The 27186-nt window shown below is 40.9% G+C and overlaps 1 protein-coding gene across 1 annotated transcript in view; it reads right to left on the bottom strand.

The window, feature by feature from the left end:
* Positions 1–1194: 1194 nt before the first annotated feature.
* Positions 1195–27186, bottom strand: part of PLB1 (phospholipase B1) — a 76662-nt gene continuing 50670 nt past the window's right edge. The window contains exons 43-59 of the mRNA XM_008496581.2: positions 26293–26388; positions 25129–25200; positions 23282–23359; positions 21256–21316; positions 20522–20580; positions 17901–17959; positions 16893–16936; positions 15540–15639; positions 14144–14195; positions 12229–12309; positions 11112–11177; positions 10475–10569; positions 9243–9324; positions 7828–7932; positions 6639–6734; positions 3053–3127; positions 1195–2605 (exon numbers count right to left, since the gene is read on the bottom strand). Of these exons, the coding sequence (XP_008494803.2) occupies positions 2384–2605; positions 3053–3127; positions 6639–6734; positions 7828–7932; positions 9243–9324; positions 10475–10569; positions 11112–11177; positions 12229–12309; positions 14144–14195; positions 15540–15639; positions 16893–16936; positions 17901–17959; positions 20522–20580; positions 21256–21316; positions 23282–23359; positions 25129–25200; positions 26293–26388 (1443 nt within the window). The 3' untranslated portion in view covers positions 1195–2383. The remainder of the gene's footprint in view (positions 2606–3052; positions 3128–6638; positions 6735–7827; positions 7933–9242; positions 9325–10474; positions 10570–11111; positions 11178–12228; positions 12310–14143; positions 14196–15539; positions 15640–16892; positions 16937–17900; positions 17960–20521; positions 20581–21255; positions 21317–23281; positions 23360–25128; positions 25201–26292; positions 26389–27186) is intronic.

Raw genomic sequence — 27186 nt, 5'->3', positions numbered from 1 at the left:
ATCTCCAGGGCCAATATAATCTAAGCATAATGACTTCTCAGTTCCCAAAAGTGTCAGTAAAGGCAGCATTCCTTACAGAGCTGAATGCCACGGGGAACGGGGAATCTGCAGTCCAAAGTGGGGTCAACCTGAGTCCTGTGCAATAATTATTTACATCCTTCAGAAGGCCAGAGGAGCTAAGAGTCATCATTCCCCTCATTTCCAAATTGGCTGCAACTCTTATGTTTTGGCTTTTAGAAGCTCAGAACAAATTTTACCTTTCTACTTGAGTAAAGGGGATGTCTAGTTATGCTGGAGGCACGAGCATGAAACTCAAGATGCACTTGTAGGCATCTCTAGGCAAGACAAGCCTGATGTGATAAGATGCAGTATTTTGTACTTCTGACTCTGACCTCCACTTCCTGCATACACACATGATTTAGAAAGGTAAATCAGCAGTGAACTACTGTTTTGAGTTGCCTTTGAAATACCTTTGAAATGATGAAAGGTTCTGCAGAAAACCTTCTTTTTTCACTCCTTCCCAAGCTAAGAGTTTTATGAGCAGTAGCTATTTGTGCTCCCAGAAGAGAAAAGGATTCACAAGAACTTCATTTAGGGGTGAGAGGAGATTGTAGCCTTCATGATCCACTGGGATATTTGCTCAGGTTCCTCACTTGTGTGGTCTGTATTTTCCAGTGTGTCTGAGGTGAAAGTGCTGTGGAACGGACTGAAACACAGTAAATTTTTTCTCCTGCATTGCAGGTTTGAGACTGTGGTTGCTTCCATTTGATGAGCTAAATAAATACCAGCAGCTAGGTTATCAGGGAAATAGTTAACAGCCTACAGTGAAGACAGGGACAGGAAGAGCAGCAGAGATGCCTGTGCTGCACTGAAAAATGATGCAGGTGCTTCTGTTTTGTGTTCCAAATGTAACCCAACTTGAAGCTGTATGTAGAACTCCCGGCCACACATCTGTGGATAAGATTTAGGCAAATAAAAGTCCTACTAATAATAGCCCAACCTTTGAGTGCAGATCAAAGGAGAGGCAAGTGGAGCTATAGCTCCTGAAACCTGACTATACAACTTGCATTTTAACCACCTCTTTTTTATCTTAGCCAGGACAATGGCAGGAGTGAAATGGAAAAATGAGAAGTCTGAACACCTTTTGTGTGCATAATAAGTAGATATAGGAATACCAGAACACTTTCTTCTCTGAAACATTTTAATTTTCTGCTCATTTGCACTTCTGGAGTAAAAATGTAGTGCCACTCATTAAAAAATTACACCAGTGCAAGCCACACTTTGATTTCAATAAAATCAAAACATAAAGTATTAGGCATAGAAAATAAGAAAAATATTGGAAAATAAGATCACAGGGAACCTGTTAAGTATATTCTATGCCGATAGATCATGTGAATTGACCTGCAAGTATAGACCAAGAAATGTCTGATTTCCCAGAAATACTCCCTCTGAACTCCTGATCAAAATTTAAAATAACGTTTGCATATTCTTCCTTGGATAGCAGCCATGTAGACTCCAGCCTGGGAGACATGAACACACCATGGGTCCTATGAGAAGGGTTAAGCCAGGCTAGTTTGCCAGTTATGGACTTCATTTTTGTTTAGACCCCTAGTGCATGCTACTGAAGAAATTCCCTCTTCACAGGAAAAGTCATTCTGGAACCACCTGCCACAGAGTGTTGGGCAGGAGGGTATGGCATTGCTCCTGGGCTATTTAGCCCTGGAGGAGAAGTGATACAGATGGTCCAGCTCCACATCCAGTCCCAGATGAATGGAGCCTGGATGAAGTGGAGCAGATAAAGTTACTCTAGCTGTGCTGCCCAGCAGTGTACCAGGGATCCCACATGGATGGTCCAGGTTGGCTCAGAAGTTGGCTTAAAGATGTTTCCATAGCACTGTGCTTCCTTGTGTAGAAATACCTTAGCACCTTCAACTCAATGGTCTTGCTGGAATCTACTGTGTAATTGCAGCTTTTCTTTATCTCACCTTGCTGTTGGGGAATACCAGGTCACAATCATGGACTTGTAGCTAATGTTTTATAAACAGTTTTATAAGGGAAAAAGGGCAGATGCACAATTAATGCCAAGGTGCATGAACATGTTTTCTCACTTCATGCAAGGAACTGACATCATAAGTAATATTCATGACATGGAGAATTGTATCCCAGAATGAAAAAGCTGTAACACATTGAACAGCATCCTCCATTTGACTGATTAGCAGAAGCCAAAGCTATAGTACATTTCTGATCAAGATTATTGGACCCAAAAATCCCTGGCTAACAAAGAAGCTTCATTTATAGCCAATGTTTTTTTTTTTTATCCTGCTGCTCTCTTCATCACACCAGAGAGCAGCCTCAGCAGATACAGATGTTTGTTCCCCTTGCTTTACAGAGGTGTCAATTTCATGTTCTTTTCTGTGTCAGTCTCACATTGGTGCTTCTTGGCTTTTCTTCTTGTCCCAAGCCAGATAAGTAAAGAGCCTGCCAGGACTCCAGCTACAGCAGCCACAATGACAGCCCAGTAGGGGACTGAAGCTCCAGTTTTCTCCAAGTTGAGATCTGAATTTCTGAATCCACTGTTTCTCAGTGTGGAAAGAAAGGGTGTCTTCTACAAAGGAAGAGCAAAGGTTTTAATGACCACAAACCACTGAACAGGCAGGATTCCTTCCCAGAGAGAAACTGTCAGTCTTTAGACAGACTCTCAGCTGTTTCTGCCTGCTGTCTTAGCTTGAAGTCTTTCCTGCCCTGTTGTCTGAAAGTTCCTAGAACAAAATAAGGAGCCATCACAGAGAGTGATGGCACCACTTCCAGATTTATTTGCTGGAAATACTTAGACTCATTAAAACTGGATTAAATGGGCAACTTTCCACTGCTGTGTTTTTTTGGTTTTTTTTTTTGCATTAAATTTTAAGCAGATTTCCCTGTGGGTCATAAAGCAGAAGTTAACTATTTTAAAGCCTTCACAAAGATGCTATTTTTAAAGAATGTTACTGATAAGAAATGAGAAAAATGAAAGTGGTTTGTGGAGAGTATGAGCATCTTGGCCTTTACTTACTGTGTTTGGACACCTGAGTTTTGATCTGTCATGGGTAAAGTTGTTGTAAGTCTGCTTTTCACCGACTGGCTGCAGCTGAAAAGAAAAGCAACATTAAGCATGATTATTTTTTTGCCTCCTCAGACTGTCCTGACTTGGGTGGTTTACAACTCTTTACCCAATCTTTTTGTGCTTGCAGCAATGAAGAAATACAGTAGAAGGTGCACCACAGGGAAGCTCCCAAACATTTTAACACTCATGAACTGAAGACATTGAGAATCTTGATGTCTACAAAAAAACTCCTTCAGGAAGCAGGGAACAGGAGAAGCTTTTCCTCCTTTTGCACTAAGTGGAGGAGAAAATAGCTCTGAATACCACATACTTTAAATATTCTGGTAAAACAAAGTGGTTCACTCTGCATCCAGTTTTCCCATATACACATCTCAAATCACAGTATAAACCACAAAGAAAAAAAAAAACAAAAACAACCAACAATGTGACAGATGTTAGTCATGTTACTTAGCACAGTACTGAAAGAAAGATGCTTAGGTGTCACAGTGATGGAACTGACTTCAGAAATTATGTAGAGTTACAGGATGAGACAATGCCAACCCTGGAATTCTTCACTCACACAAGAAATTCCCTGGGAGTTTTAGCTGAGGCTAAGCTCACAAGTTAGCAAGTTAGTTACACAGAGTCTTTTATACTCTCAGTTGTCAGCTAAGTTGCCATAGCAGACCAATGGCTCATGCTGAGTCCATTTCAAGCTCAAAATATTATAGCATAGCATTTGTGATTGGCAAGGAGCACACATACCACTGGTTACCGTAGTTAAGTTAATGAGCAGAGGCTTGCTCAGTCATGTTAACTGAAGTGTTTACAACTGTTTATGGACATGCCTGAAGTAATGACTTCAGGACTGGTCCATAGAGAAGCACAGAGTTGTCATCCAGCACTTCTGGGAATACAGCACAGAGAAGTGCTGGTATTTCTGCTATTGTCTCTATGTGCATTTACTGTCCTCAAGTGATTAAAGGGTCAGCTGTATGCTGGAGAGAAACAATACCACAACAAGACTGACACAACATGGGGTGGAAATACTATCTGTCTAGTTACTATTTTAAAAAGGAAGAAAAAAGAGAGAGACTGAAAAATTAAGAGAGAGATGAACCATGCCCAAATGTGGCTACTGAAGGGAAGAAAACTAACAAGGAGAGAAGAGATGAGAAGCAAAACAGAGTGCCAGGTGTTTCTGATTGTCACGGAGTCCTGCTGGACTCACATAAGAGTCTTAACCACTTGACTTGCCCACCAGCTAATGCTGTCAAGACTGAATTTGACAGTTCTTTTCTCACAGGTTCTGATGTGATTATTTCTAGGATGTGTGGTTTATATCCTATAGCGTTCTGTCTTTAATACAACTGGCTATTTGTAAATAATTGCAATACTCCCTGTGCCAGGACACTTGCCAGAGTCTGGTGCAGAGCTCAGACAAAGTATGATAAGGTGCACAATTCTCTAGCCAGCTGTACTTGCTTCATCTCTATGCAATCTGTTCCTCAGAAGCACTGGCTTCTGAGCTTTTAAGATGACAGTAGCCTTGTGTCCATGAATGTACAGGACAACTTCTGGAAGAAACACTTAGCTCTCTCTAAAGAACATGGCAAGCATGAAGGCAGAATTTAAACACGCTATCCTTGTGCTTTTCTCCTGGGCCAGGGGACAGATGAGGGGGATTTGGGATGAGTGAGGGTCCCTTAGACTACAGGGTCCACTGACTTCAGAGAGCAAGAACATGCTTTGCTTTGCATAAAGCAAAAAGGGCAAAGAATGTCATAGTGAGGCAGAGGCTCCATAAGCCATCCCCATCCCTGCATACCCACGCAGTGTCCTTTTTGTGTACTGACAAGAATCCATGTCATTTGGCCATAAGCCTACAGCCTGCTGAGCTTTTCAGGGAACAGAAAAACAATACGGCCTTACAGTAAGCTTGCCCAGCCTCACCGTACATGGACTGTGAATGAAAAGCAGGGATGTGTTACAAGAACTGGATTTAAATAGTAAAATGTTCAGTTGGCAGTGACCTACAAATCTCTACGGAAAGGAATATTGCACTTCTCATCAGTAAGAACTTGATCCCTGCCACCCCAGTATGAAGCTTTGTGTCAATATCCTTACATGTGTGGGAAATTATTGAGTCTGGGCAGAATAAAATTACAGTGGCACAGAAAGAGGACTGATGGTGATTCAGGAATGAGTAATGGCCAATAGGAACACAACATGACAACAGAAACCCAATTTAAGGCTACCGTATGTCCAGGTACTATATCTTTTTCTTCTTGAAACCTGCAGTCATGCTCATATTGAATGTTTCTACATTTGCCTGGGGTTTCTGGGCCATCATTAGCCCTCTTCAAGATACTGCACAGTGAAGCCTACCAGACTGCTCTCATCTGCAGACCCAGTCAGTGAAGCCTGATGGAAAACAGGAAGATTTGCTGTGAATGCACACATCAGTTACCCAGAGTGTGTACATGCACGGTATGTCTACTGCTTTCTATAACCCTGAACCTACAGCTCGTATCCTTTACTGGGCATTTGCACAGATTTCTGCCCTACATTTCACAGTCCTTGTGCTCAAGTTAATTCTGAAGTATCAATTGAGTTTCTTTATCTTGCTCAAACTTTTACTTAAACCAAAAAGATTTTACCCTCCATTTAGGCTTGTTTCTTGTACAAACCAGGATACAGTATTTCTGAAAACCACAATGTGTTTGGGTAATGGTATTTATGGTGGAAATGTCACCGTGGCATGAAAATGCCATAGTCTTCTTTCCACCATAGGAAACATCATGGTGTTCTGAAAGCAATTGTGACCTTGGAGTTAAAGTCCAGTATGTGCCTCCTATACACTATTCAAAAGCTATCATTCCCCTCAAAATGACAGAAGGAATTTGACTGCAAGTATTGGCACCGTAGTTGTGATTTCATCCCCCCATTAGTGTCAGTGACTCTAACAGAATTTTTTCAGATACTAGAGTGGGTGGTATAACATGTCCACAATATTAATGGCATGAAAAATTCAATCACGTTTATTTTCCTAATAACTCCAAAAGAATTCACTGAAAAAGGGCAAACTCATTCAACAGACATTTTCAGAAAACCTACAGGACTGAGTAGGCTCGATGTCTTTGAAAGGTCCCTTCTAACCCAATGCATTCTATGATTTTATGAATGTTTAACTATACTGATTTTTTGCTTTAGCACAAGTTACTTACCAGATGAGAAAGATATATTCCATCACATTTAGACTTGCAGGATTTCTCATTTTGTATGAAAAAAGACTTGTAGAGAAAGATATTTTCCATCACATTAAGACCTGCAGGATTTCTCATTTGGTATGAAAAAAGACTTGTACTGTTTTATGCATTATTGTTCCTTCCTAATCAATGTAGATTGAAAAGGGTCTCAGAGTTGAGCAGCCCCCCTCTTGACAGGATATCAGGTTTACTTCTTGCTTACTGTTTTGTTTCAGACACCTGTCTCATGATCTTTCTTTAGGAACTGCTACCCCAAACACATAGGGATTTAGGTCATAACCTCTTACCATATTATTCCAGAGAGCTATAGCCATCTCAGCATAGCCTCTTGCACTGAAATGGATGCAATCTGCAGCGAAGAAACTCATATCTGGCTTGCCATTCTGCAAGAAAAGAAAAATTGTATTTTTCAGTACATTTCAGCCTTTAAGATCTGACATATCTAATTATGCACTGTACTTGGCATATTCACTTCACATTTTTGGTATCTTTCTAAAGGTAATATGCTCATATTTTGACACTGAAAATAACCTCAGGTAGTCCTAACTGTGGGTTGATTACTGAATCTTGAGATCTTCTACATAATACAGCCTGCTCAACTCATAACAAACCTAAACTTTTCATTAAAGAAATAGTCACAGCTCTTACAAGGACACTGCCATTGACTGACACTCCAACTCATACAGAAATGACAGAAAACTGCTTATTTTTGCTTGTTAAACTTCTACAACTCAAATTTATAACCTTTCAGGTACTGAAATTTGAGCTGAGTTTCAGGTAACATTAAAAACTGTGGGCTTATCCAGCTGAGACAGATGCCTTTCTGAGGTAGAATGTGCCTCATCATTACATGTATGATGACCATTCTTTGGATTTGAAGGCTGCCAGAAAAAAATGGGGGCTATATGACAAAAAAAAAAAAAACAAACAAACAAACAAACAACAACAAAAAAACCCAAAAATCACTATTATGGAAAACTGGATGGTTTTGACCATGATTCATGCTGAATATTTGTAACCCTCACTACACATAAAACATAGTGCTGAGGCTGGAGAAAAGAAGGAGAACTAGAGTTTGGCTTCAAAGGCTGCTTCCTGTTGCCAGGCTGGGATGAGCCAGGCATGCAACTGCTGCTCTGTATGTGAAGGAAACCCAAACATACTCCATAGCCCAGGTCAGAAGAAAACTGTGGTGAATGCCAACCAAGCCCCCAACAGGGGCAGTAACATGCAATTTAAAGGAAGCCAGAGGGTGCTTGGGCTTAATGTGTGCAAATTACAAATGTTTGATAAAGCCACACTGATTCACAGGCAGCAAAGTCTTTGCTGCCTTTTCCTCTGCCACTCTTATTGTAGGTTTCACCCTGTGCTGCTAGACTGTGCAAAGAGAAGACAACACAGATCTTTCTTCACAGATCTTGCTTAGGGAAATCAAGATATGGTCCGAGTGTAGTGAGAAAGACAAAAAGGACTCACTCTATCCAGGGGCATCAAGGTGTTTCGGAAGAAAGGCTGCATGACAACTGCAAAGTCCTCTCGCTGCTCATACCGACCACTGTTGATCAGCTGCAAGGCTTCAGTCTGTATGGAGTTGCACATGTGGTAACAGAAGATTCACTGTCCCTTGTAAGGTTTATCTAACATTTGTCAGCTACATAAACCATGCATATTATACTTATTTCAATATAAGAAGCCATAAATTATTAATATAAACTCGTATGTATAGTTTTAAAAAATCCAGACAATGGCTAAGAAAATAATTAGGTTCATAAAAAGGTTTGCATAAGGAGGATGCACAGAAGGTTGGATAGTTTGAAATGTAAAGTTGCTTAAGTTGCTTAAAAAAAAAAAAAAGGAAGTTTGTTCCTTACTTTCAGTGCAGCACAATGGCAACAAGATTAAAATTGACAGAGAATTTAACAAAAGGCATAAAGCCAAAATTTTTAGAAGTGAAAAATGAGCCCAGAAGACCATCTTGAGACTAAGGTGCCATTGATTTTTCAGAAAGGTGTGCCTGGAGTAAAATGAAACTGAAGCATTGAAAACTATGGCATTCATTCAATAAAAGCATCTACTTGTTACTTGTCACTTGTCAGCTTATGGCTATGCTTCTGGGTCATATCTAAAAACATTCTTAACCCCACTTTGTTAGTTAAGGAAAACACCTCCTGGATAGGTATAAAAAGCATTTTCCAAACTGGATATTTTTGAGAAATGTCAGGTTCAGCTGACAACATTCACTGCCAGAGCCAGAATGGTAGACAGGAGGACATAATGTGAACTGATACAACCATCCCTGTATTCATAGGAATAACAATGGAAAAACCTTCTGCTTCAATAGCTACTTATAGCCTTTGTTAGATTTGAGTGAATCTTACACTTGGGGCTATGAAAAGTTACTCTCAGCTAGCTAGCTGACCCATGTTAAGCTATCTGTGTGCACAGCCTCAGCCTGTAGCAGAAAAAAGGAACATCAGGTTGGTTTAGTTAATCTTCTCTGCTAAGAGCTACCACAAAACTGCTGATGCAAAGCATTTGTCAGGCTCCCAGTGACGTGATAATTCATGTGAGCTATTAGCTGGATTCATAATGGACACATATCAACAAAACAACCATCACCAGCTACTCTTGTTCAGCTGTCAAAACACCAGCTGGAAAAAGAACGGGTCTGAATCTGCCTCCAGCTCAGAACTGAGGTCAAATTATAAAGCAGAGTGGAAGGACTTGCACTGCTGCTAACTGATTTGCTGGGTAGGGCTGTAGCTAGACTGTAACCAAGCTGTTTTTCCAGTTATCTCCCTCTGTCCCACTGAGGATATGCCTAAGAGGAAGAAAAATGATGTACAAAGAGACACAAGGGAAGATGACAAGTTACAGAATCAAGGCGTTACCTGAAAATCTCTGTTAACTCTCTTAATTTCTTGTAGTTCAGAAGAGTTTTCCTCAGGGTTTAAGAAACATGGGCAAGCATTCCTTCAACAATAGAAATACTAGAATTAAAAGCCAACCTGGAATTGCCAGTGCAATTCTTCAGCAATTTTTGTCTGTTTCAAGAAGTTCAGGATAGGTGCTCAAAGCTTACATGCAGAGGGAGAGCCACCTCACTGGCTAAAAGCTGACACAAAGATCAGAAATAAAAAACTTTACTGACAGTTTTTAAAGTGAACACCTATCACGACCAGTAAGAGCTGCAGGATCCTCAACACTGAGTTAGACACAAAATTGCTTGATATGTCACACACTAGCAGGAAATCATGTGCTAGACTTTAAAAACACCTACATATAGGCTTACAGAATACTAGCAGAAATCTGGGGCTTTAAACATGGAAATGACAAACTGTTCGTGTGGTCTGACTACTCAGTCTCCTATGTTTCATTCTCTTACCCCACATCAGGAGGTAATAACTTGTGTTTCACTGAAATATATCCTCTAAGAATGTCTCTGGAATGAGTATGAAGACGTCAAGCAGTACAGTCTATTCACTGTTTTTCCTTCTGCTGTGTTCCAGTAGTTAATCACTTGTATTATTAAAAATCCATGCCAACTTAATTTGGATTCATTAGGCATCAGCTTCCAGCCACTCGTCTTTGTTACACTTTTCTCTATTTGACTAAAGGATCTTTTCATGTCTGCTCTGACTCCTGTAAAGGCACTGCTGCTTTCAAAAGCAGTCCCTCAATCTCTTTTGAGTTAGGACTTTCGTCTCCTCCACCAGCTATTGAAAAACAGCTCCTGGTTGTGTACTCCTATGCAAAGCATCCTGCACCCAAGGTGATGCAGCATGGAACACAAGCAGAGGTGTCAAGGATGACAGCTTGTGCTGCTGAGCAGCTAATGACTGGGCAAAAAAGGCTTTGAAGTTCAGTAGTACAGCAATTCTATGGTGATTTGTGCTGTGACAGGCTGCCTTAGAGCTGAGAGGTGATGAATCTGCTATCTAGAGGTGTATGCCTTTTAGCTGAAGTACTGGAAGAAGTAGCAGAAAGTTGATGGGAACTAGTGTATCAAAGGCAAAAATGAAAGTGGTTTGAAAAACTCGGTGTGAATGTCCTCCTGCAGAAGCAATTTGGTCGTTCTAAAAGAGTAGCATTTGAAAGGCAAAGACCTGTTCTGCTCACTTACTTTGCTGCCAAGGTGCACTTTGAAGAGCTTGCTGTCATCTGACGCAATCCAGAAATCTCCAGTATCTCCACCATGTTGACAAAGACTCTTGGGAGCTGCAGGGATTATAAAATCAGTCATACAAAATCACAGAACATGATATCATTACAAAGTGAGAAAGAAGTGCCATCCATAGGTCAGGGAGTCAGTACAAACTGCACTGACTGAAACCAATGGCATGTGCAGGGATTATGTAAAAAGGGAGAGGGAGGGAGACAGTGGATGTCAGCCAAAAACTTCCCAGCAGCTAGTACAAGCCAGCTGAAATGCTGCTTCACTTTCTGGGGCATTTCTATTTTTTCTAGGGTAAATTAAACATTGTACAGTTGATTTAGCCATCAAAACTGGCAATAGGGTCAGGCTATGTTTGGTCCACAGCAAAAATACCATGAAACCCAGTTTTCCTGAATCTACAGCCCACTTTCTCAGGACATTATCTAATGCAGTTGTTGAAATGCAGCACTGAGGAGCAGTCTGACTTCAGCTATTTGGAAGATGACCTTGTGTGAAACATAATCACTGATGGTCTATCAGAGGCAAGCAAAACATTAGTGTGCTTGCCAGGAACATAGCTTGCTAGGGTATCTTAAAAGCTTACCTCCTCATAGAAAACATCCAGAGTGTCCTGAAGGTGCTTTACATACTTTTGCACTGAGTAGGTTTCCTGTGTAATATTAGAAAAAACATATAATTGGATCAGTCTTTCGGGAACCAAGATGTTTAACTGTTTCACCTGAGAAAAGGAGTCGACAGGTTCTGTAGTTGCAAGGTGGTCCATGAAAAGATTTACCACTCGATGCTCCTTCTTGCCTTTGTTGGTAGATAGATTTCCAGATCAAGAGGTTTATTCCACATGCATGCAGGTTATATAGTGCTTGTGTCTCTGTATCACTAAACTATTCCCTTAATCTCTGTAGAAAATCCTGAGGTATAAAATAGTTCTTGGCAGGGGCTTTGCCTGATGAATGACTACATAAATCACATCTTTGGATTTCATGTTGTCTTTTATGGGACCCAGACCAGACTAGTTTGCCACATGAACAGAGCAATACTTCTTTTTTTAAACTGCCAGTCTGGGGAGATTGATATGGAGGCAGTCAGGCCCCTCAAAACCCATAGGCAAAAAGAGTTTGTGACTGTAGTTAGAGATGTAACTGGGGGGCAAAAGCTCTGGGCAGCAAAAAAATCGAGAGAACTGTCCCAGGTTATCTCAATTAGCTGGGGTCCAGACTCCTGGTCTAGGCTCCTACAGAAGCCTTTTCAGAGAGGATGAGCATGAATAACTAGATAAAAGACATCTTTTTCACCATGGCCTCATGGTTTTTCATTTGAATCAGGCATCCTCAGTAATCCTCTTCATCTGGAGATGTTTTCCAGAATAAAACTTCACTTGTGTCCCCATAACAACATGCCTAAGACACAATGCTGTCTTGATTGCTTTGTCCAGTTAAGCTGGGAGAGCTCTTTAATTTATCCTTGGTGTTTTGTTCAATATGAGGCAGGCTGATGGTTCTTAAATAATGCATTACTCCTGGGCTGCAGCACCCCAATATTAAAAGCTGTGCACTTGTTTCTAATACAATACAGACGAAAGGAACAGGAATTCTAAGTGCCCATTAAACAAAGAGGAGCTTTGGCTCACAGAGAAAGGTTAAATTTCCAGGGCTGGTCACTCTCCAAGTGCCTGGATGAGCATGCCTAATTCAGAAACCCACCTTGTCCAAGCAGTACTGGCATAGGTCATTGCCTCCAATGAAGACAGTGATCAGCTTCCAGTCTTCCTTGAAATTAATTTCCTATTGGCACATAAAATGAACAGATTATAGCATCCATTGCTCAGGCATGCAGAGGTAACTAGTGGGAGCAAAGAGGGCATGGCAGAACCGAGAAAGGAGGAATGCTAAGTTGACATAAGAAAAGCATTTGTGTCTGGTGCAAATGTGAACTGCTTTCTAGCTTAGCTGCAATTCCCCTTCCCTTTGGAAGGAAGTCCCCTTCAGCAGACAAGTTATATCAGGGTAGGCAAACGTGGAAATGTGTCTGTGGCAGCAAGAATGCCTAAGTGAACATTAGCTTCAGGACAGGGAAGGACATGAGAGATTTGCCAGCCATGGCTGAACACCACAGGCAGCGTGGGGATGAAGAGATGTGGAAGTGGATGCTGGAATGACTCATGGAGCTGTGGAACTGGAGCTGCTGGGAATCTCTGCCAGCTGGGCAAGTATTACCCCAATGGTCAGGAGGGGAGAGGAGCGCCCCAGGGAACAGACAACTGGATTAAAATAGATGAGTCCAGGAGGCTGGTGACTTCACTGAGCTCATATAAGGGCAGCTGCAGCATCCACGTCACTGCAAACTAACAATAGGCACTGCTGAGAGCTGGGTCTCATAAAAACATTTTGTAATGTTCAGTACAAAGAAAGGAATCAAAGGCATCTATTTTTAGTGTGGTGCATTTACATAACAAACATCTGTGAAAGGATCCCACAAATAGAGGAAGGGCCTGGGAATCACCCACAGGTCTGAATTCTCCTCCTTAACCAGCACCAAGCTTGGAAAGGCTTTCATGGAGAGGCAAAGTATGCAAGGGACTTCCCCTTTCCCCTGTTTTTAAAGATGCTTAAAAAGCAGTGAATAAAACAAAGCTCTAGAGCTGTGTACTATTTTATTGAAGATCCATGCCAGCACCCTTCACTCTGCCAAACAATGGGTAATGCAGAGTAACTGACAGTGGGACTAACATGCAGGATCCATCAAGAGTGCTGTCAAGGAGAGACACATGCTTTGACAAATCCTTATTCAGTACCTTCCTTTCCCATTCAGCCTGAGCCAAGGAGCACCAGCCACTTCCATTCCCTTACAGGGTGCTCTCCCTGAACCAACAGTTCACATCCAGATCATCCACTCAAATTCAGCCAAGACTTGGAGCTGGGCAGCCTTGGTTTTCTCCCAGGTTTGCTCCCTCCCACCCCAAACTGCAGCAGCAGCCACAGAATTAAAAATGACTCACCCTTTTGGTGCCCTTTGTAGCCCCCAGTGGATGTGGCGCAGCAGGCTGGATCCCCTACAAATTCCCTAAAAGCTTGTGGCAAGCTTTCTCCATGAGGTTTCTGGTCACTGACTGATCACATGCCTGTTCAGTACCAGAGTTTCAGAGAGCCAAATCTTCTGGGAGGACTTCAGTTGCCCCCCTTCCCAGTACTGCCATTTCCCAAACCCAAGAGTAAATACTTGGATTGCTGTTGGTCACCAGGTGCCTGCTCCAGCAATTTTACACTCAGACTTTATGACCTCCACTTTGAATGCTGCTGTTCAACTACACAGTCCTGTGATCTCCCCAGAGCCTTCACATCTTTCCTCTTCCTCACCACCATCCTTACAACTCCTGGCTGCACTGCTCCTTATGCTAGCCTCTGCCTTGTGTGCTTGCACCTTACCTGCATGCATTTCTGTAGGTAAATTATTATCTCCTGAAGGCTAATCCCTGGCATATTGATCTTGGAAAGTACAGAGACAACGCTGACTTTTCTTCCATCAGTAAAGCATTCTTCACTAGTCAAGCATCCCATGAATTAAGGTGATCTTCCAGAGACCAGAGGAGCACCGAGAGGTGGCCTGAATTCCACTTACCGGGCTGCTTCTCATTAGCTCCACCAATTCACGTGCTTGGGCTAACATATTGCTGCAGAGAGAGGACAAAGGCATTTTAGAAGCATTCTCTGAAAGCACACCATCTTCTTCATCTCCCACTTCTTATTTCTGGGAACCTTATGATCAGCAGAAAGCAGTACAAGGGAAGTGATGCCTCAAAAGGACAAACATAGCAGGACAGCAGCAGCTGCACAAATGAATAATCTGATCTGAAAAGGCTTCAGCTAGGATGGCTGCCAAGTGGCAGGAAACTATAATGAATTCTTCCTATGTCGTAGTTGGCTTAAGTGCATTTTGTTTGGAGAGAACCACAAATGCCCAGATGCACAGAGACATTTAATTGCACAGCTCCCTTCAAAAACTAGTGGGAGAACCTTGTGGTTACACAGAAGCTGGACACCTAACCAGCCTTCCTGATCTGGCCTTAAATTCCTATGGCTTGTCTTATGGCTGGAAGATACCATTTATACTGTGAAACTGCCAGGCTGAAGAGCCTCAGTCCAGCTCCAGGCAGGATGCAGTGTCCATGGAGTGAAGCACAAACCATGCTGAGCCACCAGCTGGAAACTCAAGTTCCTGATATACTAGCATGAGGCTACACTCAAGCTAATAAGCTCTGCCTCTCTCCAGTATCTTCTCAAATGCAGTTAAATTATTTGCATTCCCACAACCATACTGACTGCCCTGAGTTTTTGCTTAGGGCACCCATGGAGTACTTACTAGCTACACAGACTTTGCCAGCTATCCTGAAACTCTTTTGCAGTAAATTTAATGACTGTTAAAGGTGTCACAGAAAGCCTGACAAGCAAATTCCATGAGCATCCATACACAGAACAGGCACAGTATATGCAATACAAATATGCAATACAAACTCTCAAAAATTTTGGTTCCAAATAGACTAGTAGAGTTTTCCTCAGAAGGAGAAAGGAATTAATTCCCAGCTGCTCATTCTGTTCTTTTCCTTTGCACAGGAAACACAGATAGTGGGCTTCTTTCTATTTGTTAGTTTGAGGCACATTTTGCAAAAATCAAGGAATAAATGAGATGCTTGTGAATTTTTTCTCATTACAGATGTGGCCTGACACAGGGACCTGCATACTGAAAAATGGGTAGAAAAAGGTACTGATAGAACAAGGTGCCAGCTTGGAATTTCTGGGCAGATATCCAATGAAGAAAGGAATTTTATTCCATCTCTGACTTAGAAAAAGATAAAAATAAATGCCTCAAATACTGAATTCCTTAAAATTAATTAAAACTATCACATCAGAGAAACACTTTCAATACAAGTAGGTCACCTGTATTAACTCAGTTTAAAGCTAATATGCCAGTCTGTGAGCTCTCTCCTTTGCCCTTTTTCAGCTGTGACTGTGCTTACCCTGCTGTGGCACCTCTCTCTGCAACGTTGAAACCAGCTGTTTCCTTGGAGCTGCCAGTGGAGAATCCAAAGAGGTTTGGATTGAATTTTTTCAAGATATCTTAAAAAGAGAGAAACACATTGTTTGACCCTTTGTAGCACAGCTGGCATCATTGCCTTCCCCAGCTGTACAAGACAATCAAGTAGTGAAAATACAGAACTGGGTTTTCCCTTCATTTAATGTGACCTTACAGAAGCTATAGACACACCTGCCTTAAAGGCCCTGGTTACTGTCCAGCTGTCAGCACTGCAACTATTTCTCTCTGTGGCTTTGAGGAGCCCAGGTCTGGCAGCCACATTAAATGAAGGGAAAACCCAGTTCTGGTCCCAGGCAACTCAGTAGTCTTGAATTTGGGTACCAGTGTAATCACAGTTACTTTCTTTTATGTACCAGCAGATGCTCTGATTATGGTCCTCTACCTCCTATTCCTCCAGCTACCCATCAAGATACTAATATTTATAGTAGAAAACTGAATTTTATTCACATTTCTAGATGCCACCTTAACTCTCAGTGGGGAAATGTGGTGTCTGAAAATTGCTACAGTGTCAGTAGTGCTGTCTGAAACCCCTTGATAGAATCTCACGTATGATGCATAAATGAAACATGCCTTCTATTTTTCTTTAAACACAGCAACATGCATGGTACGAGACAAAGCATATCAGATTTTATTACCCACAATGTCAGGTATTGTCAAACTGCCCCACAGACTGGATCACATACAAATTGATTAATCATTGTGAAAAAAATCCCCTCCAGTCTGTGGTCACACTGACCACTTAATGGTTTCTATGGCAACTACAGGGACTGATTACACAGAACACTAGAACAAGGAATTGATGCTATTTTTAGATATGTTTTCAGTGTAATGTAGCAAGTTGAAATAATCAAGAGGAAGCATAACCTTGTCTACAACCCTCTAGATGGACTGTTAATTGTTTCATAACCCTTCATTTGCCCTCAGCTGTTACAGCCAGTCACTGGAAAGCACAAAATGAAATAAGGGAGGAGCAGGTCTGCCATGAAGTTCTGTCACCTTCAGCACATTTACTCCTAATCATTTGTCAAAAGGACGATACAATCACATGCAGGTCCTGTGATGTGGAGGGGCTGAATCAACTTTACAGCTGGTTAGGTCAGACTGGGTTTCAGCTGTGACTCACATGAACTGCTCATATCCACAACAGATGGGCATCCCCCCCCTGTTTGCAAGGAAAGCATGGCCATTTCCAGATGTTTACTAGCCTCCACTTAAGACTACTTCCAGGGTAATATTCTCCTTCTGCGTTTCTCAAGTGGCTTTCCAAGATACTCACTGGGTAAAGTAGTCTGAGTCTCCAAGGCCCCATCACCTCCAATACTGCAAGGGGGAAAAAACAAAATCACCAACTAGGCTTAATCCTGCAACCATCTGTCTTATTGTCACCATATGTTGCTGTAGCAGTTCAGGAAGAAAAAAAACAACAGCTAACCCCAAACAGTATTAAGGAGATAAACCACAAGAATTCAGGGAAAGTACTGGAAGGAGATTCCACATCAATTCAAGCAGGGCATCAGCTAAGATAGAAGCTGTGCCTTTAGACAGTGAATAGAACATACTGGGAAAATTGATTTTTAATACAGACATTCTGGGATGCCCATCATAGGAAGGATTTTGCCTCACCAAAGTTGCTTCACGTGACCTTGCTGAAACTATACTGGTGTGCAGCTGTGCATAGAAGAGAGACTGCATTAAGTGCTCATTAACCACCTATCTGGGCTTCTGCAGTTTTGATTATGAAAAGAACCTCTGCCTCTGTAACTCAAAATTTGTCTCTGTGCATAGCAAATACATAGCTACACTACTTCTGTTAGCCCCTCCTGCAGACATCTATGCCTGCAGATACACACAAAAGGGGAAGGAATGGATGAAGAAAAGAATGTACACATGCACACATGCTTATTAACTAATACTTCTACCCATATGAAGCAGGAAGTTTCCTTTTACTCTAGCATGAATACTGAGATTCTCACCCACTCTGACCAGTATTGGCTTTGTCCACTTGGCCACAACAAAGATTTTGGTACATCTTAGTCAAATATGCATACAGTGCTCTCATGCTCCTGCTAATACACAGTCAAAATCCACATAAACACAACCCCCACCCCCCCAAGAAGCACTCTCTTTCTTTTCCAGTCCTGACTCCTCCAATTGTTAGCCAGCAATACTTCTTCTCAGCATCCTGCCCTGCATAGTTAACTATGTAACTACACAATGAAGTGACTCACACTGTTTACTGTGTCTCTGGACAGAAATAGAGAAAGAGAAAATTGAGCATTTTCACCTCCAGGAAAGTCCCCTCCAGTCTCTTTGAAGGTCAGTTGCTTTGGCCTCTAATGCAGTCTGGAAAGGATGGAAAGAATAATTTATAACATATTAGAAGAAAAGAGTGATACAAGTTAGGTAACTGTAATTTGAAAGTACTGAAGCATTTTGGTAACTTTACTCGGCATCCAGCCCAGCTTTTGCAATATGCCATTTTTAGCCTGAATGATCCATGTCTTTGTTCGTCACCACACACTGGCCTCTGGGCAGCTCTGCATCTCCTGTGCTTCAAATCCACGTGCTTCTCTTCATAAACAAAAGCAGCTCATCTAGATAGCAGATCATGGACTATCAGAGGAGAGATAGTTCAGCCAGAGGGCATCAGACTGTAAGGTCAAGGACATAAGGCTTTGTAACTACTACTCTAATATTGTTTAAGCAAGCAACCCAGTAAGACCTAGAGTAACATCAGCAACTTTGTATTTATTTGGATTTTTCTGGTGGAAAATGCTTCATGCTGGTATTTCCTGAAGAAAGCTAATTTTGAGAGACTTAGAGGCAAAAAAAGGAAAAAAGAATAAACAACAAAACCTAAACAACAAACAAAAAAACTCCTACTCACAAAAAAAAAACCAAAACAAAAAAACAAACCAACCAAACAAAAAAAAACACCCAGAAGAAAACATAAAAATAAAGCAACCCACTGATGAAAAATTACCAGCCAGTTTTAGCTGTAAGCCAATCAGTAGAGGAGCTGCTTTTCAATCTGCCAAGAAAAATCTTCTGTCTAAAATCCACTTTTCCTCCACTGGACCCAGTCTGCTAGTCTAACACTGAGATGAAGAAGTACAGGCAGGATTTTTTTTGCCAATACACACAAGCATGTTGTTATATCTGCTGCCCTCACTGTGTGCTGGTGCTAAGAAGTCAGACAGTTGTATTCTAGCCAGTGACATGACTAAACTGCTCAGTGTTTCACTAATCTCCAAATGCATCTACACTGAGCATGGCATTCCAGCAGTGTAAGCTTTAATATAAATTATTTTAAATATAAATATAAATAAATGAATCAAGCAAAAAGAACAAGAAGTTTGTGATGAATTTGAGTAGCTGACAGGACTGGGATGGAGCTCTAGCAAGGTCCACGACCTGACTCAGACTCAGGACAGCAATCATTAAAGTGGGTTCTCCTGCAGCGTTACATTTTCCTACTGGTTTCACTTAATTTTATATTTGCCATGGTACCTATTCAACCATAAACACTGACTACATTCAGCAGTGGACCAAGGCAGATCTTTGCTGCTGTACTCCCTCTCTGCCAGGGCTGGTGAGGCAGTACAAAGATCACAGTGCTGCTGGCTGCACCACACTCTGTGTGTGTGTGTGCACCTGTGTGTGTGTGCATGCAAGAGAAACAGCTATTTTTTCCCCCATCAGCAATAAATCTCTTAATAAAAAGCTCAGTCATATCTACTGTGGTGATGGCCACTAATAGGAACTGCATGAATAATGCAAGTATCAAAACTGTCTTGCTCAGCTCTTGGGACAGGGACCGCAAGTATCAGAGTCTGTCTCTTATGACTAGGACTTTCCAAGACATCTTACGTACTAAAAAATTAAAATTTTAAAAAGAGATGCATGCTTGTGCACGTGTCTAGCACTAGATGTGGTCGAATAAATCAAGCAATTAATTTTAAGAGTCATGGCAATAGATAGGAGCGGGGTTTGCAGGGTCGTTACTGAGGTCTTCTAAGAAAAGCTCAGAGCTCAGCAGGGGGAAAGACAGGATTACATCAGGTCGAGCAAAATCAGTTTCAGAGCTAATGAGGAGGTGCAGATGTGCACACCTGCCTATAGATAAGCCTGATCACTTAAAGGCTTCAGTCCCTTCACCTCCCTCTGACCTCTACGGAAGCTGAAGCTGCCAGAATGAGCACCGGTTTAGCTCAGGAGTTAAAACTCATGGGAACTGTTGACACCAACATTTGCTTTCATCCCATGCCAGAACAATTCTGTAGTGTTGTGTAATTCTGGAACTTTTTCCTCAGAAAACTTCAGTGCAGATCTGCATTATTTTCTGCTATTCTCTTCTGAACCCTTTCCCTTATGTACCTACTCTTTTCAGTTTGCATTTCTTGATACCCAAAATATATCAGTTTTTAACTGAAAGATGCCTAAACCAGAAAGCTCTGAAAGCAAAATTCTGAAATACAGAAGCATCAGAATTATATCAAGCAAGAAGCATTTTGTTCTACAATCAATTATTTCCATGGGAATTTTTATTGAGATTTCTCACTGCATTAAAAATGCCAATTACTTTCTCTCATTTTTATGTCAAGGAAGACTTTTCTTGTGAGGCAAATATTTCCCTTTCAAAAACACTTGAAGAAACTGTGTGCAATAGAGACCATGATTCCATTTCTGTTCTGTCCTGAATTATTCATTACTGGATTACACCATTTCCAGTGTCACTCATATAGTTTGAAGTTACTTCTTTGCAAAGGGACACAGGAAGAGGAGTTTTGCTTTGCTAAGTCAAAGAAATTTGCTTTCTCTCTGATGATGCCTGAAACGACCACTTCTAGGTAGACACAGACAATTGCTCTTCTCATTCTAAATGTGGAATGCAGACATACTCACAGTCAGGGAATCTCCCAGTGCTCCAATGACTTTGATATCAGCAGGCCGTAGCTCATGCACTAAAAAAGTAGGGGAAAAAAACTGACTATTGATAACTGACACAAAATACTGTTTATCAGAATAAAGATACAAGTCTTTGGTTCCAACCTGATCATGTTTTTACAGATTTCTAGAGAGAACAAGCCTCAAGTTCTATGTGTTAGGTTAGCAATAGGCAAAACTTTTTGTATTTGCTGACAGCAGTGTAAACAACTAACAAGGAAATAAATGGACCTTAAAGCAGCTTAGGAAAAAAATGAAAACAGGTTAGATATGTTTAGGTATGCATACATTCAATCTCTTTTAATTGGTTTTCAGGATTGGGTCAGAGATCAGTACTTTACATTAGCAATCTCCCCTTAAAGCCTTCAAACTACACACAGCACCCCTACTGTGTGGCTTCTCAGAGTAGGCTCCCAGGTAGATCAAACTTGCTAAGCCACTAATCTTCCTAGGCAGTTTCAATCTGACATGTTGTATATGATATATGTGTGTGATAAATGTGATCATACCTGCTGTGTTGCAGAACTTACTCTGTATGGCAAGATGAACTTTCCTCTTTTGCTGCTAAATATATCATCTTTTATTGTTTCCTTTCCAGCCAGGACTTAAAATTCCAAGATCTTATTGCTTCTAAAAACAAAAGGTGAAATCTTTCCCATTTATGATTTTTTACCTTACAGTTTGCTTCTCACCTGATGTTGGGACATGACTGGATGGAGCCTGTTCAGGACATGACAGGTCACTGCCCCAGTTCTGAAACAGCAAGTTACAAAACTGGTTCACCTTGTGGTTAGAAGATAATACAGAATTCATTTATGGTTTCACTGTACAGTGAAGGACAAAACCAAGTTAAGACAGATCCTAGGCTGATACTTATATAGCTCAACAGCACGTTCCTCTTCTTTGTGGAATACTGTCCAAACATTGATTATTTTGGGGTGAATTTTTCAAGCCAAAGCAGAATTTTTTTCCACAGACAAAACTGTTTATCTAGAAATATTACTTGGATTAAGGTCCATAAGAAGGATAATTTTTTTCCTCTCTTCTACATCCTCAAGATTTGTCCATGATCTAGAAAGTGGGGTATCAAGGTCTGAAGTCCTGCTCTGTCACAAGAGATGTCAAATGTAAAACTAGACTGAGTAAAAAACAAAAAATCCTCTGCCAAGTTATAATATTGTATTAATTTATTATGTTATTATTATTTCCTATGTGGCTTGCTAGAAATCTATTATTTTTCTAGAAACTTTGAAAAAGATCTTGCTTTCACCCAGCACAAAATTTAAAAAAATTCTGAAGCTTCAAACATTTCAGTAAAGAGAGCTATCTGCCTCTAAATAATTGGACTTTAACACACATTTCTAGGTGATATAATAGCCCACGACATCTATTCCAGCAGTTGAGGAAACTGAGTCAACCATATATTGCAGAACATCCTAGTTCACCAGCAAAAGTAGCTGATGAATGTGTCACCCAAACTCTTTTACAGTAAGCAACAACATCATCTGGAAAGTCACTGAGGGAAAAACTGTGATTGTTACAATGGGCAGAAACTGAAAGAGCAAAGACAGTTGCTTACATTGATCTAAGGGCCAGCCCTGCTTGATGTGGGAGGTTGGACAAGGGATTTCTTGAAGACCCTTCCAAGCCCAATTATTCTACCATTGCACAATGCTGCCATTCAGAAAAACTACATGGTCTTCAGAAAGCATAGTTACTGTTGAAAAATAGCAAGGCAAATTAATTTGTTCTTGTAAAATATGGTGTAATGGGCTCTGGATCAGCCATCCAGTTAAAGGCTAGTTGCAGAGGCTAGAAAGAACAGCTGGGCTTATTTTTAGATCAGAGATGTTCCTTCACTGTTTACTGTTCCTTTCCTTTACTCGATAATTTCAAAAGCTATTACTACTGAGATCAGTGGAAGTGCAAGTATTACCCACTAAAAGTATAACTCTAGCTCTGCAGATAAATATCCCATTTCAACAATGCAAACCAGGGCTTCCTGAAACAATAACAGCTGTTGCTCTTTATACCCCTCAAACCACACAGAGTGATTTTTATTATTTGGCTAGGCAAGCAGCCCCCTGGCATGCTGAGCTAACCCAGCTCATTTGCCACATTCACCTGCATGCCCGCAGACATTTGTGAGAGCAAATAATTGCCCCATTTTTTTCAAGTTCTACACTATGGGTGTTTCTGCAGTTTTTTAAAAGTCTACTTTGTGGTAGTCGTTCTGTCATGGTGGAAAGAGAATCCCTTCGAAAATGGATTCCTGTCACCTTCTTAGTACCTGGCCACATCTCCAAAATGTAAAGGCGACTGCCCTCTGCAGGTTAAGCTTACTTGAGCACACGGAAGGTCAGTGGCTCAAGGAGACAATACCTAAACCTTTCTTCTATCATTTGGGGGCTCAAGGTTTTAGGTAATCTCCCTGTTGTGAGGAACTTGCTTTCTGAATTAAAGATACATCTTTAAGGTGACTTATTGTTGAGCACAGTTTTTATATAATTGCACCAAATAATACTATTCATTTTGTTTGACTTTTGGGAAAAGTTTAACATTTGTTTACACAGGAAAAAATGCAATGCAAGTTGGACTTCCCTCTCTGAAAACTAGTCTTAGTTTACTTCCTCAGTAAATTTAGAACGATGTGTTAGGAGTCACCAGATACAGTTTTGCATAATTCTCCTAAAACTCAGCAAAAGATGCCAGAGTTACCTTTGTTGACTCATCAGAGGGTTCCACAGGTGGATGTGTGTAGTTCCTGTTCTTGTATGTTCCCAGGAATGGTTTATTCTAGAGAAAGAGAAGTAAAAAAGCAGGAGAAATTGGGAAATAAACACGAGACAGATTGTAGTAAGTGATACCAAGACATCATATCACCAAGAAAGTAATTGCCTAAGCTGCAGAATGGGGATCTGGATTTTAAAATCATGTTCCTTCCTTAAAATTCAGAAATAATATTTGCTTTTAGCACCTAAAGGCAAAAATTACATATGCCACATCCTGATTCCAGTTTAACATTTTGCTTTCCTAACCCTCCACAAATTTCTTAGACTTTATTTGGTGTTTGGTCCTTTCAAAAGACACTGATGCCAAGACTAGGGAAATCTGGGCAGATCTTCCTCTGTCAGAAGAGGGGAAATTAAAGACTGACTTTTGAAATGATCACTCTTCCCTACAAAGGAGGCTGAATAAATTGCATGGTTGTTTTTGTCCCCTATTAATGAAATGTATTCAGGAAGACATATACATTGCATAGAATAAAAAATTTCACCAACATGCCCAGTTATCTCAATCAAGAGCAATTCCACTACCTGCGTGGAGGTCTTACAAAGCACTAAAATCAGAAGACATATTTAATTGGTTAGAAGACCCACTGCTCTCTCATTTGCAGGGTTTTCTCTTACTTTAGTTTGCCTCAATACAAGTAATTTTCCTTGGCTTGTTGGGCCCTTACAATCTGGTACACCTGATATTTTCATAGGCATGGCTACCTGTAGTAGGATTTTAAAACTGTAGTGAGAAACTCTAGGAATAGTAAATTGAATTTGTGGGTGCTGGAATGTGAAAAAATTTAGTACTCTCTTTAGTAGCACAGAAGGTGAAATCCCTTGGAAACACTCTATTTATTCCTTTGTAGCTCTGCTTCAGAGTCTTTATATCAGAGCTTCCTGACTAGGGAAAGAGACTGCAACTTTTATCAACTTTTCAAAGCACTGGGATTACCATTTCTGAAAACGACTGAATATTCTTTGCATGGGATATAAGTGCCACATTATTTGAAGAAGTTGCTAAGTTAATTTAAGCTACCTGGAAAGAGTACTGGGTATAATGAAGCTGGATCACTTTAAGTAAGTGTGAGGGCTTTTGACACAAGCTGATTAATAACTCAGGAAATCTGCCTTTTCTGACAGGAGAGGCACACAACCATATGACTTGAATTAATCTCTCCAGACCCAAGAGTACAGCTCAGCTCCCTGGTCTGTTCAGTTCTTTGGCCTCTGTCATCTGCTGAAGAAAGGGAGGGGTCAATTCTTGCTGACTGCAGTGGTCATTTTCACATGCTGATACCTAGCAACTGAAATGCAAGTTCAGCAGCTTGTTTTAGAAATATAGAAGCAGCTTCCAAAGAGTCTGAAGTATCTCTGTTATGGATCAGGCCAGGAAACCCAACCTGTCAGTAATTCAACAGATAACAGATACTGGGGGTTTTCAGAGCCACTGTTGTGCCCAAACCTCATTGGTTCTAAAGGAGAAGTTAGTGCAAAATATTCTGTTGTTTGCTGTGTGAGCTGCCTATCTGCCTCACAAACATTACAAAACAAAGCTTCTGCTACAACTGAAAACATGCAAATCACCATGCTGCCAATCTGTATTCATTGCACAGCACAAAGCCAAGGAAAACCAGAGCAGGGATACGAGAGCACCTGCTCCCTCAGCTAGGCAGAGAACAAAAAATTTCAGTCAACTTGTTTCAGAAACACCAGACCCCTGTTCTCTGCAGCAAGCACAAGCACTTACAGCCTCCTGATATCCAGCTTTCACAACATGGGTGTATTTACCTGAGCCGGACAGGCGAGGACGATGTCAGCCATGAAATCAAATGACTCAGCTTTCTCTCCTACAGGCTGTAGCTAGACAGAAAGAAAAAAAAAAACCCAGCTCATTTTGTAACCATGTCAGCTCATGTAACATTTGTATAACAGTTCTAAACCAAAATAATCTAAATATACCATTCAAATTTATAAAAAAATGCCTCTGTTTATAGATCTTGATTTACCCAAGTCTGAAATGCATCTACTTCTCAGAAGGAACATGGCAACTGCATAACAAAACAGCAGCTCTAGGAAGAAACTTAAAATGGGAAATAGAAAGCTACCCTGGATTAGCTTAACGTCCTGGAGGATTTTGGCAGGAACATGAAGTACCTTGGAGTTTTGCCAGAAGGCAAGGTCGTAAACTCTGTCTTGCAGAAAAGACAAGACACTGAGACTCCCTCAATTTTTATAGCTAAACTGCATGAGGGCATCTCCAACAAAAGGCTGCTTATGTATAGAAGATTCAGCCAAATTTAATTAGAGGTACTGCATGATGATTGCAAGCAATCATGTCAGCTGTTAAGATATTACCCCAAAGTATATAGAAGTTACCATCCAGGATCTGAGATAGCACCTCTGACTGCGTGCCTGCTCCTACTGTACTGCAATGCTAAGTGAAAAGTGTTTGCTTAGGCAATTTTTAATGACACATTTTTATTGAGCTTTACTCATTTCCAAGGGCAGTAAAACTAAATTTGAGTTAAAGGCACTTTAATTCCTAATGAGACACATGGATTTAAAACAAACTTCTAAGTAATCTATTTTAAATTGACATGCAGTTACAGTTCTTTGTTTGGTTGTTTCCCACATCAGCTCATAGAAACATCATCCTTAGTGAACACTGTCCAGCTTGTCATGACAACAGGTGAAGTAGTCTTAAGTTGCTGGCCTGAAACCACAAATGACCATGATCATGCACTTACAGCACCCCTCTCCTCCCAACACATTCTAAGAAACAAGAGATTCTAGGCTGAGAGCAGTGCCAGAAATTCGTGGATATCTGACTAGTAAAAAAGAAACAAACACCAGGTCCAGTGTTATCCAGGCCTTCATTGCAATGTTAATTACAGAGATTATTTTTAATGATAGTAAGATATAGGTAAAGACCATATGCAGAGTCCTCCTTACCACAGAATTCCAGAGAGCCTTGGCAAGCTGAGAATGGCCTTTTTGGCTTGGATGGAAGCAGTCAGGTGCAAAGTAGGAGACATCTGGATGCCCATCCTAAAATGAAAGCATAAAGGATATCAAAAGATATCTGAGTTCAGAAGAGCCCACAAACCTCCAGCTAAGGGTTGCTGAGGATATATCAGAGCCAGTAAGGGGAGATTCATGCTACTTGCTGCTCTAATGCAGAGTCTAATGATTGCCTGGTGATACAGTAAACTCTACCACATCCGTAGCTACCAGAAATGCTTAAGGAGAGATGACAATGTGCAGATCTATCCAGAAGTTAGCAAGGCCACCAATTTAAAGTCAATAATCAATTGCATGTCTATTCTATTTTTGTTCTGCAATAAAGATGGGTTCCTCTCCTCAACACCATAGGCACCCCTAGGCCCTGCAGTACCTTCACAGAGTACAAAGCATGTTACAGGTGCTTTACCAGAAAGAAGAGAGCCCACCTGTTTTTTTCACACCTGTGTCAGTTTTACAAGTCTGAGAGGAGCATGAAGCAAGTTCAGTGTTCAAGCAAAGGCAGCCAGGCTGACCAAATACACCAGTATTATATATGGTGATGCTCTCAGGCACATGGTGAGATTCTGAGGAAGCCCTACACAAGGACAAGAGTTGGACTTGATGAACCTGATGGGTCCCTTCTAACTCAGCATATACTATTTTTCTGTGATACTATGATTCATGTGAGTACTGAGATGAGAAAGAGTTTAGGTCACAGATGACTGAAACATTTTTCTCGCCAGAGCAGTTCTTCCTCAAAACTTGAGCTGGTTTTTATTTGGTGTGTTTGGCTTACCTTATTAGAGGACTACTACCAAAAGTTGCATCTATATCTGATCTTTT

The sequence above is a fragment of the Calypte anna genome, chromosome 3 (genome assembly GCF_003957555.1).
Source record: "Calypte anna isolate BGI_N300 chromosome 3, bCalAnn1_v1.p, whole genome shotgun sequence".
Classification (NCBI taxonomy): domain Eukaryota; kingdom Metazoa; phylum Chordata; class Aves; order Apodiformes; family Trochilidae; genus Calypte; species Calypte anna.
This window is presented reverse-complemented; position numbering and strand designations above follow the sequence as displayed.